This window comes from Pelecanus crispus, chromosome 8 (assembly GCF_030463565.1).
Source record: "Pelecanus crispus isolate bPelCri1 chromosome 8, bPelCri1.pri, whole genome shotgun sequence".
In the NCBI taxonomy this organism is placed as follows: Eukaryota; Metazoa; Chordata; class Aves; order Pelecaniformes; family Pelecanidae; genus Pelecanus; species Pelecanus crispus.
The window spans coordinates 45,875,310-45,892,977 of NC_134650.1; the positions used below are offsets into that span (position 1 = coordinate 45,875,310).

The 17,668-nt window shown below is 58.5% G+C and overlaps 2 protein-coding genes across 6 annotated transcripts in view; both read right to left on the reverse strand.

Annotated features, from left to right (window-relative positions):
• FBXO31 (F-box protein 31) overlaps positions 1-17,668 on the reverse strand; it is a 313,905-nt gene that overhangs the window by 20,808 nt on the left and 275,429 nt on the right. The window lies entirely within an intron of this gene.
• LOC104029315 (dual specificity protein phosphatase 22-A) lies at positions 2,251-15,893 on the reverse strand. The gene is made up of 7 exons (XM_075715612.1): positions 15,873-15,893; positions 14,213-14,246; positions 13,474-13,556; positions 10,869-10,918; positions 7,657-7,731; positions 7,071-7,242; positions 2,251-2,457 (listed from the first exon to the last, which is right to left on the reverse strand). The coding sequence occupies exons 1-7, from the start codon at positions 15,891-15,893 to the stop codon at positions 2,251-2,253; spliced, it is 642 nt and encodes a 213-aa protein (XP_075571727.1).

Here is a 17,668-nt window from a genome sequence, read left to right on the forward strand (position 1 = left end):
ACTATTTCCCTATATGCGAGCAACAGCCTGGGAACCTCGTTCATGCTTCAGCAGAGCGATTTTCCCCGCGCCAGAGGCACCAGGCTTTCGGGAGAGCTGACGCGGCGCGGGAGAGCTGAGCAGCGAAGCATGCAGAGCTCTTAGCAATGTAGAATGAAGTGGAAATCAGACTGCTTTTATCTGCTTCGGGGCTTGCTTTCCACTGGCCAGAAGTCCTAAAGCCACCACAGGTCCCACTGATGTAGGCCAGAGTGGAAAAATATATATATTCACCTGGGACACCCCTCAAATTCAGGGGAAATTGGGCTTAGGAGATGCTATTTGGGCAACGGTTCTTGCTGTGATGCCAGGGGTGGGCGATGCTGCAGCTTACGGGGAGCATCCCTTGTGGTTCCCAAAATCAGGGGGATTTTTCCAGGGGTAACAGCTGCTTTGGTGACGCAGTTCCTTGGGGAATATTTGAGTCCCGGGGATGCCCGGTCGTGGGATGGGAAGGGGCACGGTCATCCAGGCTGGCGCAGGTGATGGGACAGCAGCGCTCCGCCGTGGTTATCACACCTACTGCAAACCTAATCTCTGCTTATCACATATCTCTGATGACTTCCTATTAACACCAGAAACCAACATTCTTCTCTTTTTTTTTCCTGCGCACAAGTTCCATTTTTCTGCTTCTTCAAATGATAACGGAGGCGTTAAATACAGTATCGACCTGGTTTGCTCATTTGCCCTTCGGTCCACTCCATCAACAGCATTTACGGTCCTTGATCTCATTAATTGCTCACGGCTCTTTCCCGCACAGCGAACGCTGCAGGTACAAACGGTGCCATAGCTCCATGTAGAATAACATACAGCAGAGAGACCTTTTTTCAACGTAAAAAGACAGGGAAATCGCCCCCTAATTTTTCTCCCAGAATCCTACACGTTATGGCTAAACATTGAGTCTCTAAAACTTTTCATTTTGCTGGTGGTTCTCATCAAGAAAATAGGAAACAGGACGCAGCGGCAGAGCGGTCATGGCAGTCCATCCCTCCATTCCCACCAGGAACACCGCAAATCAAGACCAGCCATCCTCATGGTTTTAATCACTCTCCTCTTTATTAGGAGTTGGGCGAGTCACCCCCAGCACTGTCACCCTCAGAGTACCCAGAAATTTTCATTAAGGGAATTCCTAGTAATATTTTAAGGGCTGTTTTGTTTTTGTTGGTTTTTTTTTTCTCAGAATGGATTGCAAAACAGATATTTTTGAGAAGCCAGGCAAGTTATTTATAGTAAAATGCCAAGCTGGCATGGAAGATTTGAAGGTTTAAACGTAGAAGGGCTGTGGCGATGGGTGGGGACCCCCCTCGAAGGACAGATGTGGGGAGTCCTGGCAAAGGAAGGCAGCGAAGCCACGCTTTAGAAACACGGTGGATGAGTTTGGGATGAAAAAAGGGACACGGTCACGGTATTTCAGTATTAAAAAGGCTGTTGGAGAGGGACGGCGTTAAATTGGTCTGTGGGTCGACGGAGTCCAATCGAGCAGTTGGCTTCTTTTGCAACCAGGGACATTCAGATTGGGCAGCAGGGGAAACCCAAAGCTGCTCTGGCTCTGGGGATGGAGGTGGTGGGGACGGGCAGCCTCCAGCACTGCTGGATTTCCCCCCTCCCTTGGGGGTTGTGTTCAGAAAAATGCCGGACAGATGTCTGCCAAGACCAGGCTGGACCAGGAAAGTCCAAGCACGGCAAGAGGCATCTGCAGCCCTGAGAGCAGCTCAGCCTCCGGCCGCTCTCCCCATGCCCGGGACCCATCCCTCCCTCCTCGGGGCCACCTCGCGGGCTGCATCGGCCCCCAGCTTCACTGCAAAGCAGAAGACAAGGTGGCCTCTCCCCATCTCATCCTGCTCTGGCTTTCCAAGGCATTCCCGTGTCCTGCCCGAGGAGCACCCGGGTACCATGCTGCTGGAGAGAAGGACGGGGCTTGCTGCTGCTACAGGTAATGGGAAAGTGGCCACGGTCCACCGGGAAATGGGAGAACGGGACAGGACAAGACACTGTCATCAATTAACTGGCTTGCCCAGAGGTATGCACGGAGCCGGCAGCCAAGGGGAGGGTCTGCAAGTCCTGACCCCCGCCTCCAACCCTTGAGCCCACAGCCGAGGCTGGCGCTGGCTTCTTGCTGCGCTAGACATGAACCCCCGTGGGCGTTTGGCAAAGGGAATATGGAGTTTTCCAAGCCCCGGGGCCAACATCTGCCTTCGAGCAGCCAGCCGCTTATCTGTTCATCCATCTGCTTCTGCCGGTGCCACCTGCATGGTAGGGGAGTGGGTAGGTGGGAGCTGGAGAGTGGAGCCAGGAGCTCTCCCTGCTCCCCAGCTGCTGCTCCTTCTGCCTCTGCTCCTGCCGGGCCAGCAAGCACTGCAGCTCCTCCTGGTCCTTGAACGGGTTCCTGCCGTAGTCACGGCGGATCCAGGCACGGTACTGCCAGGACAAAGCCAAAAGAGGTTGCCAGGGTCACTGGGGATGAGATACCCCCAGCTCGAGAGCCGGGGCGTGCAACAGCCCCATGGAAAGCAGCGAGCCGAGCAGGGGCGACGCCCGCTGCATCCCAGCCGCAGCCTCAGAGGAGGCCGGGGGATCCCCAGCCACAGCCAGCAAGCAGAAAGGTCCCGGTTTTGCAGGAGCTCACACGCCACGTGACACGACCGCGTCGTACAAGAGATGCGACAGTCCCCCCCCAGCCGAGTGCTCCCCGCATCCCCAGCCCGGCACAGACCGACCCGGAAAGCTGGCAGCATCCTCAGCTTCTCACGCAGGCTGCAGCTGAGACAGCAGCTTTATTTACTTTTCGTTGCCAAGAAGCAGCTGCTGTTCCCTTTGCGCCCCAATTCCTGTAAGAAAAGCTTCCCCACGCTTTCTCCCCGCCGTGGCAGCACGGGGACAGGCTGCACTCGCTGCCACAAGCTGCACGGCCAAGTCGGCTCTTGCATGCTGAGGCAGGTTTGTTTGCAGAGCGTCTTGCTCGCTGCCGAGCTGTTGGGGGGTGCCTCTTGTGTCCCCCCCGTCACCGCAGCCAGCTGCAAAGGCTGCTCCGGCGGCAGGAGCGTGGCGGTGGCCGGGGGCCAGCTGGCAGCAGGCTGAGGTCCAGAGGTGGCTGGGAAGCGAGAGACGGTCCATAAAAATGCTTCCCGCTACTGCTGGGATGAGAAACAGCCAGACAGGCCCAGACTGCAGTTCCTGAGAGCGTGGGCAGGAACGGGCAGCTCTGCCAGGACCTGCTGTGCCAGCTGCCCGGTGCTGGCGGGGAGCGGGCAGGGCTCTGCCGTCTTCCTAAGTAGCTGGGAACCTGCTGCTCCAGCAAGCAGGACTTTGTACTGGGACGGGTGGTAGGAGCACGCCCAGCAACATTAAACACCTTACAAAAAGGATGGAGGGGACCGAGTCGGGAACGCGAAGCCTGCAGGTGCAAAGCATCCAGAGAAGGACCAAGCACCAGAGCCCCGGCACGGCGTAGTGCTGGGACAGGCATGGGGTGCAGCCGGGGGAAGCAGAGGGAGAGGGCAGGCAGCCCCCCAGCCTCAGCACCCCCAGGGCGAGATGTCCCTGCAATGGCTCCAGCTTCCCGGGGTGCACGGCAGCACCCCACGGCCAGGAGCCACCGAGCTCACGGCAAAGGTGCGGGACGCAGGACAGGCAGCTCAGCCCTTGTCCTGGCCAGGGCTGCCACAGGCGTGGGGACGACGAACCATGAGAGGATAAAATCTGAGACTGACCCGGGCAGCATCCCCCCGCCTGCAGCCAGGGAAAGTCAGCTTGAGCAGAGGGGATTTCCACTGGGAATGTCTGGATTTCCCAATTCCACTCCCTCAGACAGCGGGACTCACCGCGGCTGCTGCGTGCTCACCGCCTGCAAGCAGGAAGACCCCTTGTTTGGGGTGGACCCCAAGAGCCAGGCTTGATTTCCTTGCTAGAAAACAACCCCTGGGAAGCGAGTCCCAAAGGATTTGGGACAGGATTTGAGGCCAGCATCCATGTTCATGACGGGGGGAACATCCCTCCTGTGCAAACCGCCCGGAGGGATGAAGCTCCATGGGGAGAGCAGCCTGGCCACCGAGGCTCGGCACCCACCGAGGCTCAGCACCCACCGAGGCTTGGCACCCACCGCCCAGTCTCGGAGCCAGCTCCCACCATCCAGCGAAGAAGGGAAGGAGCTGGTGGGAGGCCGGGGGAAGCACCCTGCTGCTGCTGCCAGGCGTTTCCTTTTAAAGCCAGAGCAAGAAGTGGTTACAGCCCGTTTCCTCCAGCGCTGACCACTAACCCACTGCCCTCCTCCTCTCTCCCGGGGCCAGGAGCACCCATCCCATCTGGGACAGCACCGGGCGGCGGGGAAAGGCAGCCTGGACATGGTGTGCAAGCACCACGGGGGGACTTAGGGACAGGGAGGGACAGGTCCATCACCCGAATGCCCATCTGTGCCCTTCTCTCACATCCACGCTGCCTTCTTTGCGCTTGCTCACTTCCTTTTCTAAACTTACCCGTCATCCTGCTGCTGCTGCTCTTGGTTCTTTCCTTCCTTCTTTATCCATCTAGCCCCGATGAGCACCACTTGCCAGCTCAAAACCACAGCTGCACGCTCGAGGCGCGCTTCCTGCGGCGAGGGGCCGGCCGGCCAGTCCCAGAGAGCATCTTCCCCATTTCTACCTCCCAGGGTCCCATCTGAGGTCCCTGCTCTGGATCGAGGAAACCGAGGCACCGAGGGATGCTCGCCCGCAGCCCTAGGAAGGAGGTCCCCAGGGACTGACCTGTTCCTCGCAGGTTTTAACCAACAAGAAACGAGGCTTCTCCTCTTGAGCAGCCTGCCCAGCCCTTACCCATGTCTGCTCCCAAGCACTGCATTTCCAAATTGCTGCCTGTCAGGATGACAGCTGGGCTAACATCGGGAAGTGTAACCTCTTTTCTACCCTCAGCAAGAGCTGAAGCTCAGATCACGATACCCTTCCTCCTGCATCCTACCTACACACATGGAAAACCACCCCAGAGCCACAAATGGGAACAAGGTGTGACGTCCCGCAGCCAAGGTAAGCAAGCCAGCTGCTGCTTGGCATGAAGCAAGGCACAGGACGCACGCGGCATCGCGTCCCACGGGCTCCTGGCCGCGCAGGTGAATGCCTGCGGTGCCCACCACCCCACGAGACACCCAGCCATCCACCTCGGCTGACCTGCCCACGCTGCCCGCAAGTCCCTTCCTCTTGCAAAGGTGGAGGGCGCAGGGGCGAGCTCGGGCCAGGGCATCGCCGGTCGGGTTGGAGCATCCATCCTGGCTCTTCCCCTTCTTCAAAGGCAACTGCGGGTGAGTAATGCCAGAGCGCTCCCCGCTCCAGCACCCAGCCTTCGCCCCCGGGGCCGTGCCAGCAGCAGTCCGCCCACGAGGGCCATCTGCAGCTTCCCTCCCCGATGCAGCGCTCGTGGGGAATGTGGGGTGTTTCAAGTAAAAGGCGGCTCTTGCTAAACTCTGCAGCTCAGAAAAACACATCCAAGCGCCTCCACCCTTGGTTCTGCCTTTGGTATTTTCAGGGAAACGTTTGTAAAGCCCCTGGCAAAACTTCGAGGTGATGAAAAAGCAGCATCTAAGGGAAAGGGAAGACATTCCAGCATCTGCTGAGCCCAGCCTGGATTTTGGGGAGCAGGAGGAACAGCTCGGATGGAGCAGGGGGCACACCGAGCCCCACATCACTGTCTGTGCTCAGACGCGGCCAGAGCGTGGGAAGGGTTAGGGAGGGCTAGCCCGGCTGGGGGAAGCCCTGCAGGGAATCTCCAGCACTGTGGGTGTTTTGTAATCCCTTGGACCATTTTCCACCCTCTGCTGTGGGTGTTTTTGCAAGCTGGTGATAACGGAGCAGGACTGCGTCCCCCATATGACAGCACCTGCCCGCTCCCTGCGGCACCAGGGGAAAGGAACTCGGCGGCAGGGAAGGGGCTGCCATTTGGGCCAATGTCACATGCTGTCCCTGCCTCTCTCCTGGGAGGAGAGAAATCCCCTTGAACCGCTCAACGTGGCCGGAGGGACCGCCGGGTCTCTGCCGCCGTTTGCCACGGGGCCGTTGCACGCTGCTCGTGGCTACAGTGGATGGGGAGGCTTCGCCTCCAGGGACGGGACCAAGTTCGGGGGTGACGTGGGCTGCCAGGATGCCCTGTACCTGTCGAGTTCTGGGTTACTCTTTCCTTGCAGAGGTCCAGCTGCGGCCCCTGTGCCCTCCCGGGGCAGTTTTGGACCCCGGTCCTTTGCTGCAGAGCAGAGGAGCAGGGTCCAGCGTGGGAGGCTGGAGGGCAGCTGGCAAGCCGGGTGGGAGCTGTGCTTTTGAAGGCCTTTCCCTTTGCTTTGGAAGGCTTTCCAGGTCAAAAGTGCAGCTCTGATCTCTGCAACTTCTGCTCTCCCAAGTAAACATGCCACTGTCACTCCCAGCTGCCCGCATCCAGCTTTGCTCAGCTACAGCAACATCCCTCCCTTGCACAGGACGGGAACCCACCCAGCCGGGGCTTCTGCTCTCCTAAAACCTGCTGCTCCGCACCATTTTGGGGAGGGGAGAGGAGAATTTCTCCATCGACACTTGCGTCTCTCTGTCGCCTGCCTCTAAAAGCAGAGGACACGCTGTGAGAGGAAACCTTGCCAGATCCAAGCACTCCCAGACATCCTGAGGCTGCTCGCAAAAGCCTTCCTCCCTCTCCTCTCCCCCTTTCCGGCTCCCGCTGTGCTGCATTCCCAGGAACCAGCCCAGCACCCTTCCCAGGGCTCCCAGAAGACTTGATGCTCATCCATCCCTCCCGCTGTGTCCTAACTGAACTCTCGAGAAAAGTACAGGGGTTTTAAAGAGCTTTTTTAAGTGCATTCGCATAATGTCTAGGCACTTCTTTTTTTTTTTAACTTTTTTTTTTTTTTTTCATGCAAAACCCAAATTCCCCAGGTAATAAATAGTGTGCAAAAAGGCCAGCTCAGGCAAACAGCTGGCCCCTGCAGTGAGCTGCATGCAAAAGAGCCGTGCCTGCTTGCAAACGCCGCAGACACGTATATAAAGGGATGTCGGCACGGGACATACCTCCTGCAGCAAGGTCGCCTCGTACTCCTGCAGCTGCTGCTGGAAGCCAAAGTTGGGGCTGACGTAGGAGCGCACGGCCTTGGTGGCGGCCAGGCAGCCCTCCCAGCCGAGCTCGGTCACCGTCATGAGGTAAGCCACGAGGACGGTGGTGCTGCGGGAGACCCCAGCCAGGCTGGCACGGCGCGAGGGAGCGGCGTCACAGAGAGGGATTCCCACCGCGGAGGCTGGTGCGGCCCCGCAGCAAGGGACACCCATGCCATGCATCTTCCTGTGGGCACCCCGCTCTCGCTGGGGTGCTAGCAGGGTTCCCCGGCCATGGGTTGGGTGGTGGCTTCCCCGCGTCCCCTCCTTTAGCTTGTCCCACCCCTTTGGATGCTCAGGTTTTCGGTGCACGGACGCCCCATCCCCATGGGTCTCGGCAGTGGACACCTTCCCCCGTCGCCCTCCCGCTGTTCCTTGTCTTCTCCTCTTCTTCCTCCCCGCCGCAAGCGACAGCCGATGGCGAGGACGCTTTCTGGGAGCCCATCCCCACCTCCCGCAGGACCAATGCTAACCGGGGACGCGAGGCGGTGACGGCAGCTCTTACCAATGGACAAGGCAGCCTCCCCCACCGAGCCGGCATTCGTGGATGAACTTGATGCACTCCTTAAAATGCTGCAGCCTGCAAGGAGAGAGGCAGGGAGGTGAGGATGGGAGGGCTGCCCACTCCTGCAAGGCGCCTGGCCACACCAGCACCAGCGGTTGTGTGTGTCCCCCAAGGACTTCCCACCACCCTGGGGCCACTGGCATGGGTGACAGTAGAGATCCTTCCTCTGCCAGGCGAAGGCAGAGGGGCTGATCTTTATCTGCCAGGAAGGAAATGACCTAGGTGACTTTCCGGGGGATTTCGTGCTTCCCAAGGCATTGAGATGGGAGCAGGACGATGCCATCAGCCAAACCAGCTCAGGGTGGACCCCAGGGAGACAGCCTCCGGGGCAAGGTGGCATCTTGTGCCCAAGGGACACGCACATCCCCACGTCAGAGGTCATCCCAAGCCATCGGCTCACCCCAAATTCCCAAACGATGACAAAAACACCCAGTTCCCTCCAAGGGAAAGAAGCCAGCAGGGAAGAAGGCAGGGAGAAGGTGGCTCCCAAGGCATTTTGCCTGCAGGTCCCAAAATGGTGCAATTTCCTTCCTCTCTTCACCCCAAGCAACCCCTCCGGCCCCTTTCCACCCAAGGGAAGGCACGGCCAGGTGCCTGTGCCAGGAGGTAGGGCTGCCAGCAACAACACAGGTTTGTCCCCAGAGAGCAGCCTGCATTCCTGAAAGCATAACCAGCAACTGCTGGCAAGGCAGAGGGAGCACGTGAACCCTATCCAGCGAGTTTCGCAGCAAAACGGGGCAAGTCAGGGAGCCAGGGCTTTCTGGCAACGCAGCTGCAACGCGCTATGGTCCTTCTCTCCTTCTGACCTGGATGCTCAGCAATATGGGTAGCACTCATCTTTCTGAAGGCATGGAGACGTGGAGCACAGGATAAATCACTCCATATGTACTGATGAGATAGAGGTGGGTGTTGTAGGAGGGTTGCAGGCTCTGGTGAGACGCATCTCTCCCGTTCATCACTGCACGGGATGCTGGAAGCTGCTGCTGATCCCTCTCGAAGACAGCGGGCATCTCCGAGAGCCCACCCCGAGCCAGGTATTCGGCTCCTCGGCACGTGTTTGCAATAAACGTTGCCCATCCCTGCTCACCCTCACGGTCCCACCAAGACCTGGGGGAGTTTTGAGACAGAAAATCTGGTTCTGGGTCACTTGGGCTGCTGGTGGACTCCCTGACTGCACAGGCCCAGCTTTTTAGGGAGGAGGTGAAGAAGGTCCCTTCGGCACAGCCGAGCCAGAGCTGCCCAGCAGCGAGCGTGGGAGCCGGCAGCGCCTCTGCCCCGGCGCCGGACTTCCTCTGCCTCCGCGTGATGGGGTGGGCGTGCGCCTGCATGGCCTCCCTGATTTCTCAGAAGCCAAGGCATGAGCTACCGCAGAGTTATTCCCCCGCTGCCCCTCGCTAGGGCTCGCTCCAAACGCATCCTCCCCCGAGAGCTCTCCGGGGCTCAGAGCCAGCTTCCCTGCGGTGGCGAGGCAGAACCCACTAAAAGCTCCCCCGTCCCTGCTAGCCCATGGAAGGGGATGCTCTTCACCCTTCCCTGGAAGGGCAGGGCTCAGGTGCCTTCTAAAAAACCAGCCAAGGATGCATTCAAAAATAGCAAGGGGTTTTGCTGCCCAAGAAGATGAGGAGACATGGGGGAAGTCTCTGAAGATGTGGTCACACTAAAAATATTGAGCATCAGCCCTGGAAAGAAATGCAAGTCCATCGCTCCTCATGGGCTACAGATGTGCCTCCTCCTCGACCACCGTAGCAAACGGAGCATCACCCTTTGGGAGGCCTTTCCCTGCCAAAAGCTTGTCCCGGGGGATTTTTCCTCATCCTGCTTATCTTCGCAGAGCAGACAGCATTCCCCAGGGCCTGCACGTGTTGCCTACACAGCTCCGAGCTCTCCAGATCCCCGTCCTCCACGTCAGCCCCTTGGCCGGGACCCGCAGGGATGCACCTTGCTTGCAAGGACGGGATGCTTTTGCATCCAGCTCCCCCGGCACGCTTGCTGCCAGCCTCCAGCATCACTCTCCCAACCCATCCCCAGCACCGGTGAGGCTTCAGCCACCCCATCCATCCTCACCCACTCCATGGTTTGGTTGGTTTTTTTTTTTTCCCCCCACATGGCCAGGCAGAGGAAAGCTCTCCCCATGCTTTTCCAGCCTTGAAGGGTAGGCTCGGGGTGTGGAGCCTGCTAATGCTGAGAGCCACTGAGGTCCTGAGTCACAAGCATTTCCATTTTCACCAGGATTGTGAAATCCAAGGCATAAACTGACAAGCAGAAAATAGTTCTTTGAATAACCCTTCCTTCCAGCAGCCAGTCTTATCTTCCCTCCCCCCTGCCTCTCCCCCCCCCCCGCCTTTTGGTAGCCATGCCACAAATGCAAAGAAATGAAAGAAGAGAAAAAATAACAACAACAAAAAAAACCCTGTTCTTGCTGAGGCAGGGCTTTCTTGTAAAGCTTCTCTTTCCGCTCAGCGGGAGCATGAGCAAGCAGAATCACACCCCCAGGCACGGCTGCTCCCAAGGATGCTGGAAAACCAGCACCTCCCCCGACGGGCTCCGCTCCAGTCACTGTGCATGAAGTTTTGATCCTTTTTAGGGCTTGACTGGTGAGAAAAAAAATCCTTCGGAGTTGCCCATTTTCTGGTTGCAACGGATGGTTTATGGGTGCCCCCGGTGCCAGCAGCGCCTGCGCCCATCGCCCCCCGGCACCGCATCCCATGAAAGCCCATTGCAGCACCTCTCGCCACCTTCATCTCGAGAACGGCATTAAAGGACTTATGAGTATCTGTGCTTTGTGTGGGGAAAAAAAATACTCATTTTCATAAACAGTTTATTTCTCTTTCCAAGGAAGACCGACGCAAATCGTTGTCTTTCTAAACCAATAAAAAAATGCTCCAATTTTCAACCCTGCCCAGTAGAATGATTCTGAAATTTGATGGAAAATTAAATTTACTGTCTGCAGACACACACAGTAACAGATTTTAAGCCCTACCAATGCTTTTTACTGCCTGAAAATGAACCGCGGCTTTTGTCAAGCTCAGCAATGATACCGAGTGTTTGCAGCACGAATGAACTGAACCTTCGTCCTGCAGAACTTCAATATTTATTGACGGATAACTACCAAAACGCAACCCTGGGAGGCAAAAGGACGGCAAACGACTTACAGGTTTTGACTGGATGAGTCTGAGGCCGAGATACACAGATAGGTCATGTCCTGCAATACAAAGGTGGTTGTGGTAGTAAGGTACTGCCGAGAAACACAAAATCCCCCATTTCTCTCTCTTTTCCCTCTCCCCAGCTGACCCTTCGGTGACAGGAAAGCTTGAAATCCGCTTTCAGGTGCCATCACCCTGCTCCCCATGGGTAGGGAGAACCACGAAGGGTCGCATCCATCCCCCCCCAGGCTATTTCCCCCCCATTTCAGCCCAGAGGAGAGGCCAGGCTGTGGGGAACCCCTACGATGCTCAGGAGCCCCAAAAAACTGAGCCAGCCCTTCCCCGGGGCCCCGACCGGCGAGCCCCGTGAGGAGGACATGTGCCAACACGCACTGATGAAGTCGCTCTCATCAATGAGTTATTTCCTCACGGTCTTTTTAATACACAATAAATCATCCTGCCACATGTTGGCGTAGGTCAGATTACTTTCCTTTCTTTAAAACATCGCTTCCTCGATCCTCCCTGTTCTGAGCTAAAATTAGATCCTTTTCATCTGAGGGTTTTGTTTGGTGTTTTTGTTTTTTTTCTTAGTGAAATGGGTGGAAATCCTGCCAGCCAGAGCTGAAACGGCCGAGCGCCAGGGATTGCCCCATCTCCATCAGCTCCCTGTGGCATCGCTGCCGAAAGATCCCCCCCGGGGGGCTGGTGCAGCCCAACCCCATGGGCCAACCCTCGCTTCCCTCCAGCCCAGGGCAAACCGGGAGGCTGGGAAAAGCTGATTATTTAAGGAGGGAAGGGGCAGAGCAGGACAGGCACAGGGATATTTCTGCGCTGGAAAGACCCACGTCGTGAGGATGAGCGCAGGCGGGCTTTCCCGTGCATGTCCTCTCCGTCCCGTCCGTCCTCCCCAGCCCCGTCCCACACTCGCCCCCGCCATCCCGCAGCCTCTCACAGGATGGGGACAAGGTGCCAGAGCGATGTGCCACTTGCCGGCTCCCCGCAGCGTGCCAGCCGGCTGCTCCCTGCCCGGGGAAGCTGCCGGAGAGGCCGGGGCAAAAGGGGGGAAAAGCAGAGCCGGCGGGTTCCTCATCCGCGCTCCCGGCCAAACCGCAGCTCCCCGGCATGCAGGGGATGGCGGGTGCAGGCAGGAGCTCCGCCGGTGGAAGGGGACCATGCACCAGGCAGGGGCACGGGGGCCAGCAAGCAAACGCCGGCAGGTTTTGCGGGACGAGCCGTCTGCGGCTTTCCCAAAACCTGGCTGCGCCCCGCCACGCCTGCGAGGAGAGCCACCGTGCCAGCAAAGCCACCGTGCCAACCAGCGGAGCGGCCGATGCGACCTTGCTCTTCCCCAAACCCCAACCCGCACCCCGATCCCGGATTAACTGCCAGGCTCCCCGCGGCTTCCCCTTCCCCGCGGGGCCGGGTGCCCCCATCCCACCTCGGGGAGCTGGGCCATGCATGGGAACGGCGCTTGGGTTTGCGGTTCCTGACCCAGGGCCGTGATTGACACATTGCTCAACCCACCATGCCTTTCCGGTTCCCCTTTCCGCCAGCCCAGAGCCTTGCTCCGTGTTGTAAGCTCGCCGTGCGGTTTGCTACCCGTCTGGCCGTGCCCCGAGCCCCGCCAGGCCCAGCTGCTGCCTCTCCTCCAGCCGCAAGCCGTTTCTCTGCACCCATTTTATGCAGCCTCCTTCCTTCTCCACGTTACCCAACGCCTTAGCGGGGAGAAGGCTCGAGCTGGTGTTCTACTGGGGCTCCACGCCCATCGTAGCCCCAAAGGACGAGGGGTCCCAGCAGTCCCCTTCACCTTCTGCAGCATCCCGGGATTTGGGAGCCGGCAGCGGCTCCGACACCGGGACGAAGCACAAGCTGCATGCGGCCGTCCGCCGCGACGCCAGCGGCGTGGCCCGAGCGTCCCCGGGGGGCACACGGACCCCGGGAGGGGCTGCTCCTCCTGCTGCAGGCTCCACCCGGCCCACGGGTCCGTGGAAGCAGGGATTCGTGCACGAGTGCCAGCACCTCTGGCATCAACCCACCGGGCAGCTCCCTCCTGCCTCAGTTTCCCCACCCACAGTCCGAGGGCTCCGTAAACGCTTTGGGCAGGGGGCGGGGGGGGCAAGCGGGCATGTAAAGCAAAGCCAGGGCAGCCCGGGACCCCTGTCCTGGAGGTGGGGGGCAGCTCCGGGTCCCGCCGTGCCCCCCGGTCCCGGTCGGGGCTGGATGCGGCCCCGGTGCTGCCATCCGTGGGCCGCCGCCGCCCTCTCGCGGTTCTCCCCGCGGCAGCACCGGGCACCCCGCCGGGTCCCGGCCCCGCCAGCGCTGCGGCTGCACGCTTTCCCCCTCAAAAAACCTTCGAGGGGGCGGCCGTGCCCCTCAAAACACCCCCTTCCCCTCTCCCCGAAAGCCAGCGCTGAGCCTCTTTGCGTGCAGTTCAGCGTTGCACGGTGCAAATTGCTGCAAATGGGTGCAAATCGATGCAAATGGGTGCAAATGGGTGCAAATCCAGCATCGCTTCTCCCCTCTCCGCTCCCCACCAGGAGAAGAGCGTGTGTCCCATCTGCACCTTCCCTGCTCCCCCGGGGTGCTCCCCCAAATCCCCCACCCGGGCACTCACCTCCAGCACCGGCTTGGCACCGTTGTGGACGGAGAGGATGTGCGTCACCCCGTTCCTCAGCAGGTTTTCCCGGTCCTCAGAGTCTGGAAGCAGGAGCGGCACGTGAGTCACCTGCCCTCCTGGGAGATCTGCCGGGTCAAGCACCCACCAGCAACCCTTCTCCATCACCCCCAGTCCCTTGACCCCCGTGCCAGTCCCATCCCGCTGCCTCTCACCCCGCGCGACGCGGGAAAGGAGACCGGGCATCGCGATGCACGTCCTTCAAAGCCAAATCGCCCTCGGATGCGCTGGCTGTTCAGCAGGCTCCTAAACCCACCCCCAGAATGAGAAATCATACCGCTAATTTAGAAAAGGCTGTTGTGTCTTCACTGTTGGGTGAAACGCACGCTTCGCCCTGCTCCCCACAGGGTCAGAGGCCCCCGCGAGAAAGCCAGGCGTTGGCCCGCTGTCAATATTGTCTCAGCAAACACGGGAAGGTTTCCAGCCATGCCAAGGGTTCTCCGGTGCTCCGGCATGGCTGGTGACTGCAGCTCCCCGCAGATATCCCTGTCCTGGGCTAGAGCTGCACGGAGCCACTTGCAATTGGGATTGGGGCTTTTCTGGGGGCCTTGGATCTCTGGAAGATGCTGAGGTCGCCAGGCAGGAGCAGGCACAGGGAGCCCGTGAGGAGAGGGGCTCCTCCAGCCCCGCCAGCTGCCCAGGGATCCCACAGCAAGGCGGAGCAGGGAAAAGCACTCACCGCGGATGTTCCCGAGGTAGAGGCCTGTGACAACCTGGGAGGTGACAAAAAGGGGAGAGATTTCAGACGGCGCCGGGCACAACGTGCATCCGACGCGGCGGGAGCAACAAGCTGCATGCGCGGTACCAGCAGGGCCAGGGCGTCTGGCAGCAAACTCCCCAGGCAATGACAAACCGAGGACCTAATCAGTGAACATCTTCATTAACGAACATCGAAGGCTGAGCCCACTCAAATCACCAGCCCAAACCCCTCCAGCAGCGCAGAGCTCAGGAAAACTCAGCACATAAATGGAGGGGGCTTGCGTTTGGTCCTATCGCTGTCGGAAAGGGAATGTTGGGGGCTGGATTCCCCAGCCAGCTCAGCCCACCCCAGCCTCCTCCTCCGAGGTGGGGCTCCAGCGGGGAACCCCCATCGCCCCGGCTCCCGGAGGCAGGCCAGCTTGCCAAAGCGCAGCTTTGTTTTGCTATTCTATAGCAACCACCTTTTGCAAATAGTTTCAAAGTTTGCCTCTGCCAGCTGGGGATAGACGGGCAAAGGCACAGGCTATTTATAACACTTTTCTGGCCAGGATGTTGCAGTAAGCGCTGTCAAGTATGCAAATTTGGTCTGGAACTCACTGCTGCAGGGTTACGAAGGAGAAAAAGGGGCAGCTCAGAGTATTTACGGGGTGTAAGAGCCTGCCAGAGCACTTTCCAGGGGCACAGAAAGGAAGAGCCGATTACCAGTTGGACTCGTTTGCACACATCTGGCAGAAGACACCTGCTTTGAGAGGCTGTAGGAAGGGTTTTCAACAGCTCTCGGTCACATCCAGCCCACCTCTACCATCCAGCTGAACCCCAGCCCGCTTCTGGGGTGCAAACACCTGGATTCAGCAAAGATCTGCGCCCCGAACTGCAAAGCCGTTACCGCTAGAAGGGGGATGCCAAACGCTGCATCTCGTCAAGTCAAAGCTGGATCCTGCAACACCAATGTGTCTGCACCAACCCAGCCCCCGGCAAAGGCAGCCCGGGCTCCCCAGGAGGGTTTGGTGGCCCCAGGGAGGCTGTAAAAGCCACTTTGCAGGTCGGGCTGCGTCTGCAGGAGGTGAAACCCCGGTGTTAAATCACACCAGAGCCATGCAGAGAGAGTTTGCCCTGATCCGGTCTCTCCGTTGTTGCCCCGGAGTCTAATTTTAAACTGGATAACGCACATACCAAGCGGTTATTTAAGGATACCAAGGGAAATCGATCCCCTCTGCCAGCCCTGGCGTTCAGCAGAGCAACAAGCAGCAGTAAAACCCCGCTTGCCCCTTCGCAGCGCATGGCTGCCAGGCACATCCCGGGGGTGGCAAGGGAGGAAATTTCCCTGCAGGGATCGCCGTCAGCCCTGAGGATTTTAATGCCACGGCCTCACCGCCCAAGGGACAAGCACCTAAAGCCAGCTGCTGCTTTTCTAACACGCGCAGACACCGAGCTCATCACCTCGGATACAAACCCGGGGATCACGGTTTGCTTTCTTAATTCCCCTTCTTAAGCGCTTGAAGTTTTGAAGGGGAATGAGAAAGGGAAGATGCAAATGGTTGCATTTAGGGCACGGTGGCGGTCTGGGAATGCTGGGCTGCAGGAGAAAGGCTCTGCCCAAGGAGGACACGCTGGCCCCCATCCCGCTGGCCCCCCCGTACCTTGCTCATTCCGCTCCCCATGGTTTTTCTCTCCCCAGGGTCAGGATTCAGATGGCTTCACGTTCTCCAAGGCTACCTGCAAATAAGCACCCAAAAATCCCAGATGGAGAGATCTGCCCCCCTCCAACAGCGCATCCCGCTGCTGCGAGCAGGGGGAAGGGGAACATGCGTCAGGAGGGGAGCGTGCAGAGCCCCAGCAAATTCAGCTCACTTACCAGCGGCGGGCTGCTCCGGCAGGTGAAGGGACCGAGGAGAGTGGCTGGTGCTGGGCAGAGGAGGATGAAATAAGGATCTGGGGCTGTGGCGAGGCTCAGGTTTCTCTCCCGGGCTCCCTGGGGCTTTCGCAGCCTTTTGGGGAGGGTGAAGAGGAGGACGCTTGGGAGAAACGACTCCCTCGGCCCAGCGATGCTCACCGGGCTTCATTCTGGGACGCTACGGGCTGGTACAAGCCCTGCACTCAGCAGGATTTCTCTCCCAGTCATGTTGATTCCTCCCAGTCACAGGAATGAGAGCAGAATTCAGAATAAGGCGCTCACCTCGGAAACCAGAGCACGGCACGAGCGGCGTGCAGCTAACGGAGCACTGGGGATAAGCCCGTCACCCCCTCCCTCCAGGAGGGGAGGCAAGAGGAGCCGTAAAGCAGCGCTGCAATTCCAGCACGCGCTTCAAAACATCAATTTTCAAAGCCGGTAACACCCAGCAGCTCGCCGGCCCTCTCCCAGATCAGGGCTATCAGCCTGCCAGAGGCACGAGGTGTACGAAGAGCGGAGCAAAGCAAACCGCGAGTGTAGCGAAAACCCCGCAGCCATCGCCAGTCTGCGATCCTGTCACCCCTGTAACACCCTTCTCAGCACCCCGGAGACAAACACTGCATCTAAGAGATCTTTCAGACGCAGGAAAGATCATTGATCATTGCTTAACTCCCACCAAATCACTTAAAAACCCTCCCTAAATTTCTCTGACCGGGCTGTCACGAATGGCTGAGACTCCCCAGGCTTTCCACCGCGGCTGCTAAATACAGGCATGGATTTAAAACCACGAGAGTCCTGCAATCAGGCCAAAAGCAAAGTTGAAACTTGTTTTAGTAGTTTTGGGTCTTTGGAGGGGTGTTTTTAAACCGAAGGCAGAGGTTTGGCTGCAGAGAGCCTCGGGAACGCACCAGGAGATAGGTGAAGGGAGAAATTCGGCAGCTACAAGCAAAGGCGTCAGCTTTCTTCACTCAGGCCCTGAAAACGTTAAGCCGTGAACCAGAACTCATTCAGACCGCTGCATTTAATAAAAGCTCCGAGATGCTCCCACCCAACGCAGCGTTTTTCCCTCCTCCAGCTGCAGCGATCCCCTCCGAACGGTCACCCCACGCAAGACGCGAGGCACGAAACGCGCTTCGGGGTTTTGCTAAACCTCTTGTTGGCTGAACTAGATCTACCAATTCTCCCTCTTCCTCTTAGAATCGTTTAGGTTGGAAAAAGCCCTTTAAGATCATCCAGTCCAACCATTAACCTAACACTGCCAAGTCCACCACTAAACCAGTTAAGGGCAGAGTAGCAATTTCATGTTTCCTGGCTTGGTGGCTGGATTATTTTTTAATGAAAGTAAAAACTAGGAATCGCTAAGGTTTGAAAGGATCTCTAAGACCATCAGTCCAACCATCAACCCAACACCACCATGACCACTAAACCATGTCCCAAAGTGCCACGTCTGCCCATTTTTTGAACACTTCCAGGGATGGGGACTCCACCACCTCTCTGGGCAGCCTGTTCCAATGCTTGACTACCCTTTCTGTGAAGAAATTTTTC

Excerpts from the sequence above, each read along its gene's own strand:
- LOC104029315 (XM_075715612.1), bottom strand. The coding sequence starts at position 15,893 with ATGGGGAGCGGAATGAGCAAG. Across the intron at positions 10,919-13,473 it reads GTGCCAAGCCGGTGCTGGAG|GACATGACCTATCTGTGTAT; the intron begins GTGAGTGCCCGG and ends TTTGTATTGCAG. Across the intron at positions 7,243-7,656 it reads GGAGGCTGCCTTGTCCATTG|CCTGGCTGGGGTCTCCCGCA; the intron begins GTAAGAGCTGCC and ends GCGCCGTGCCAG.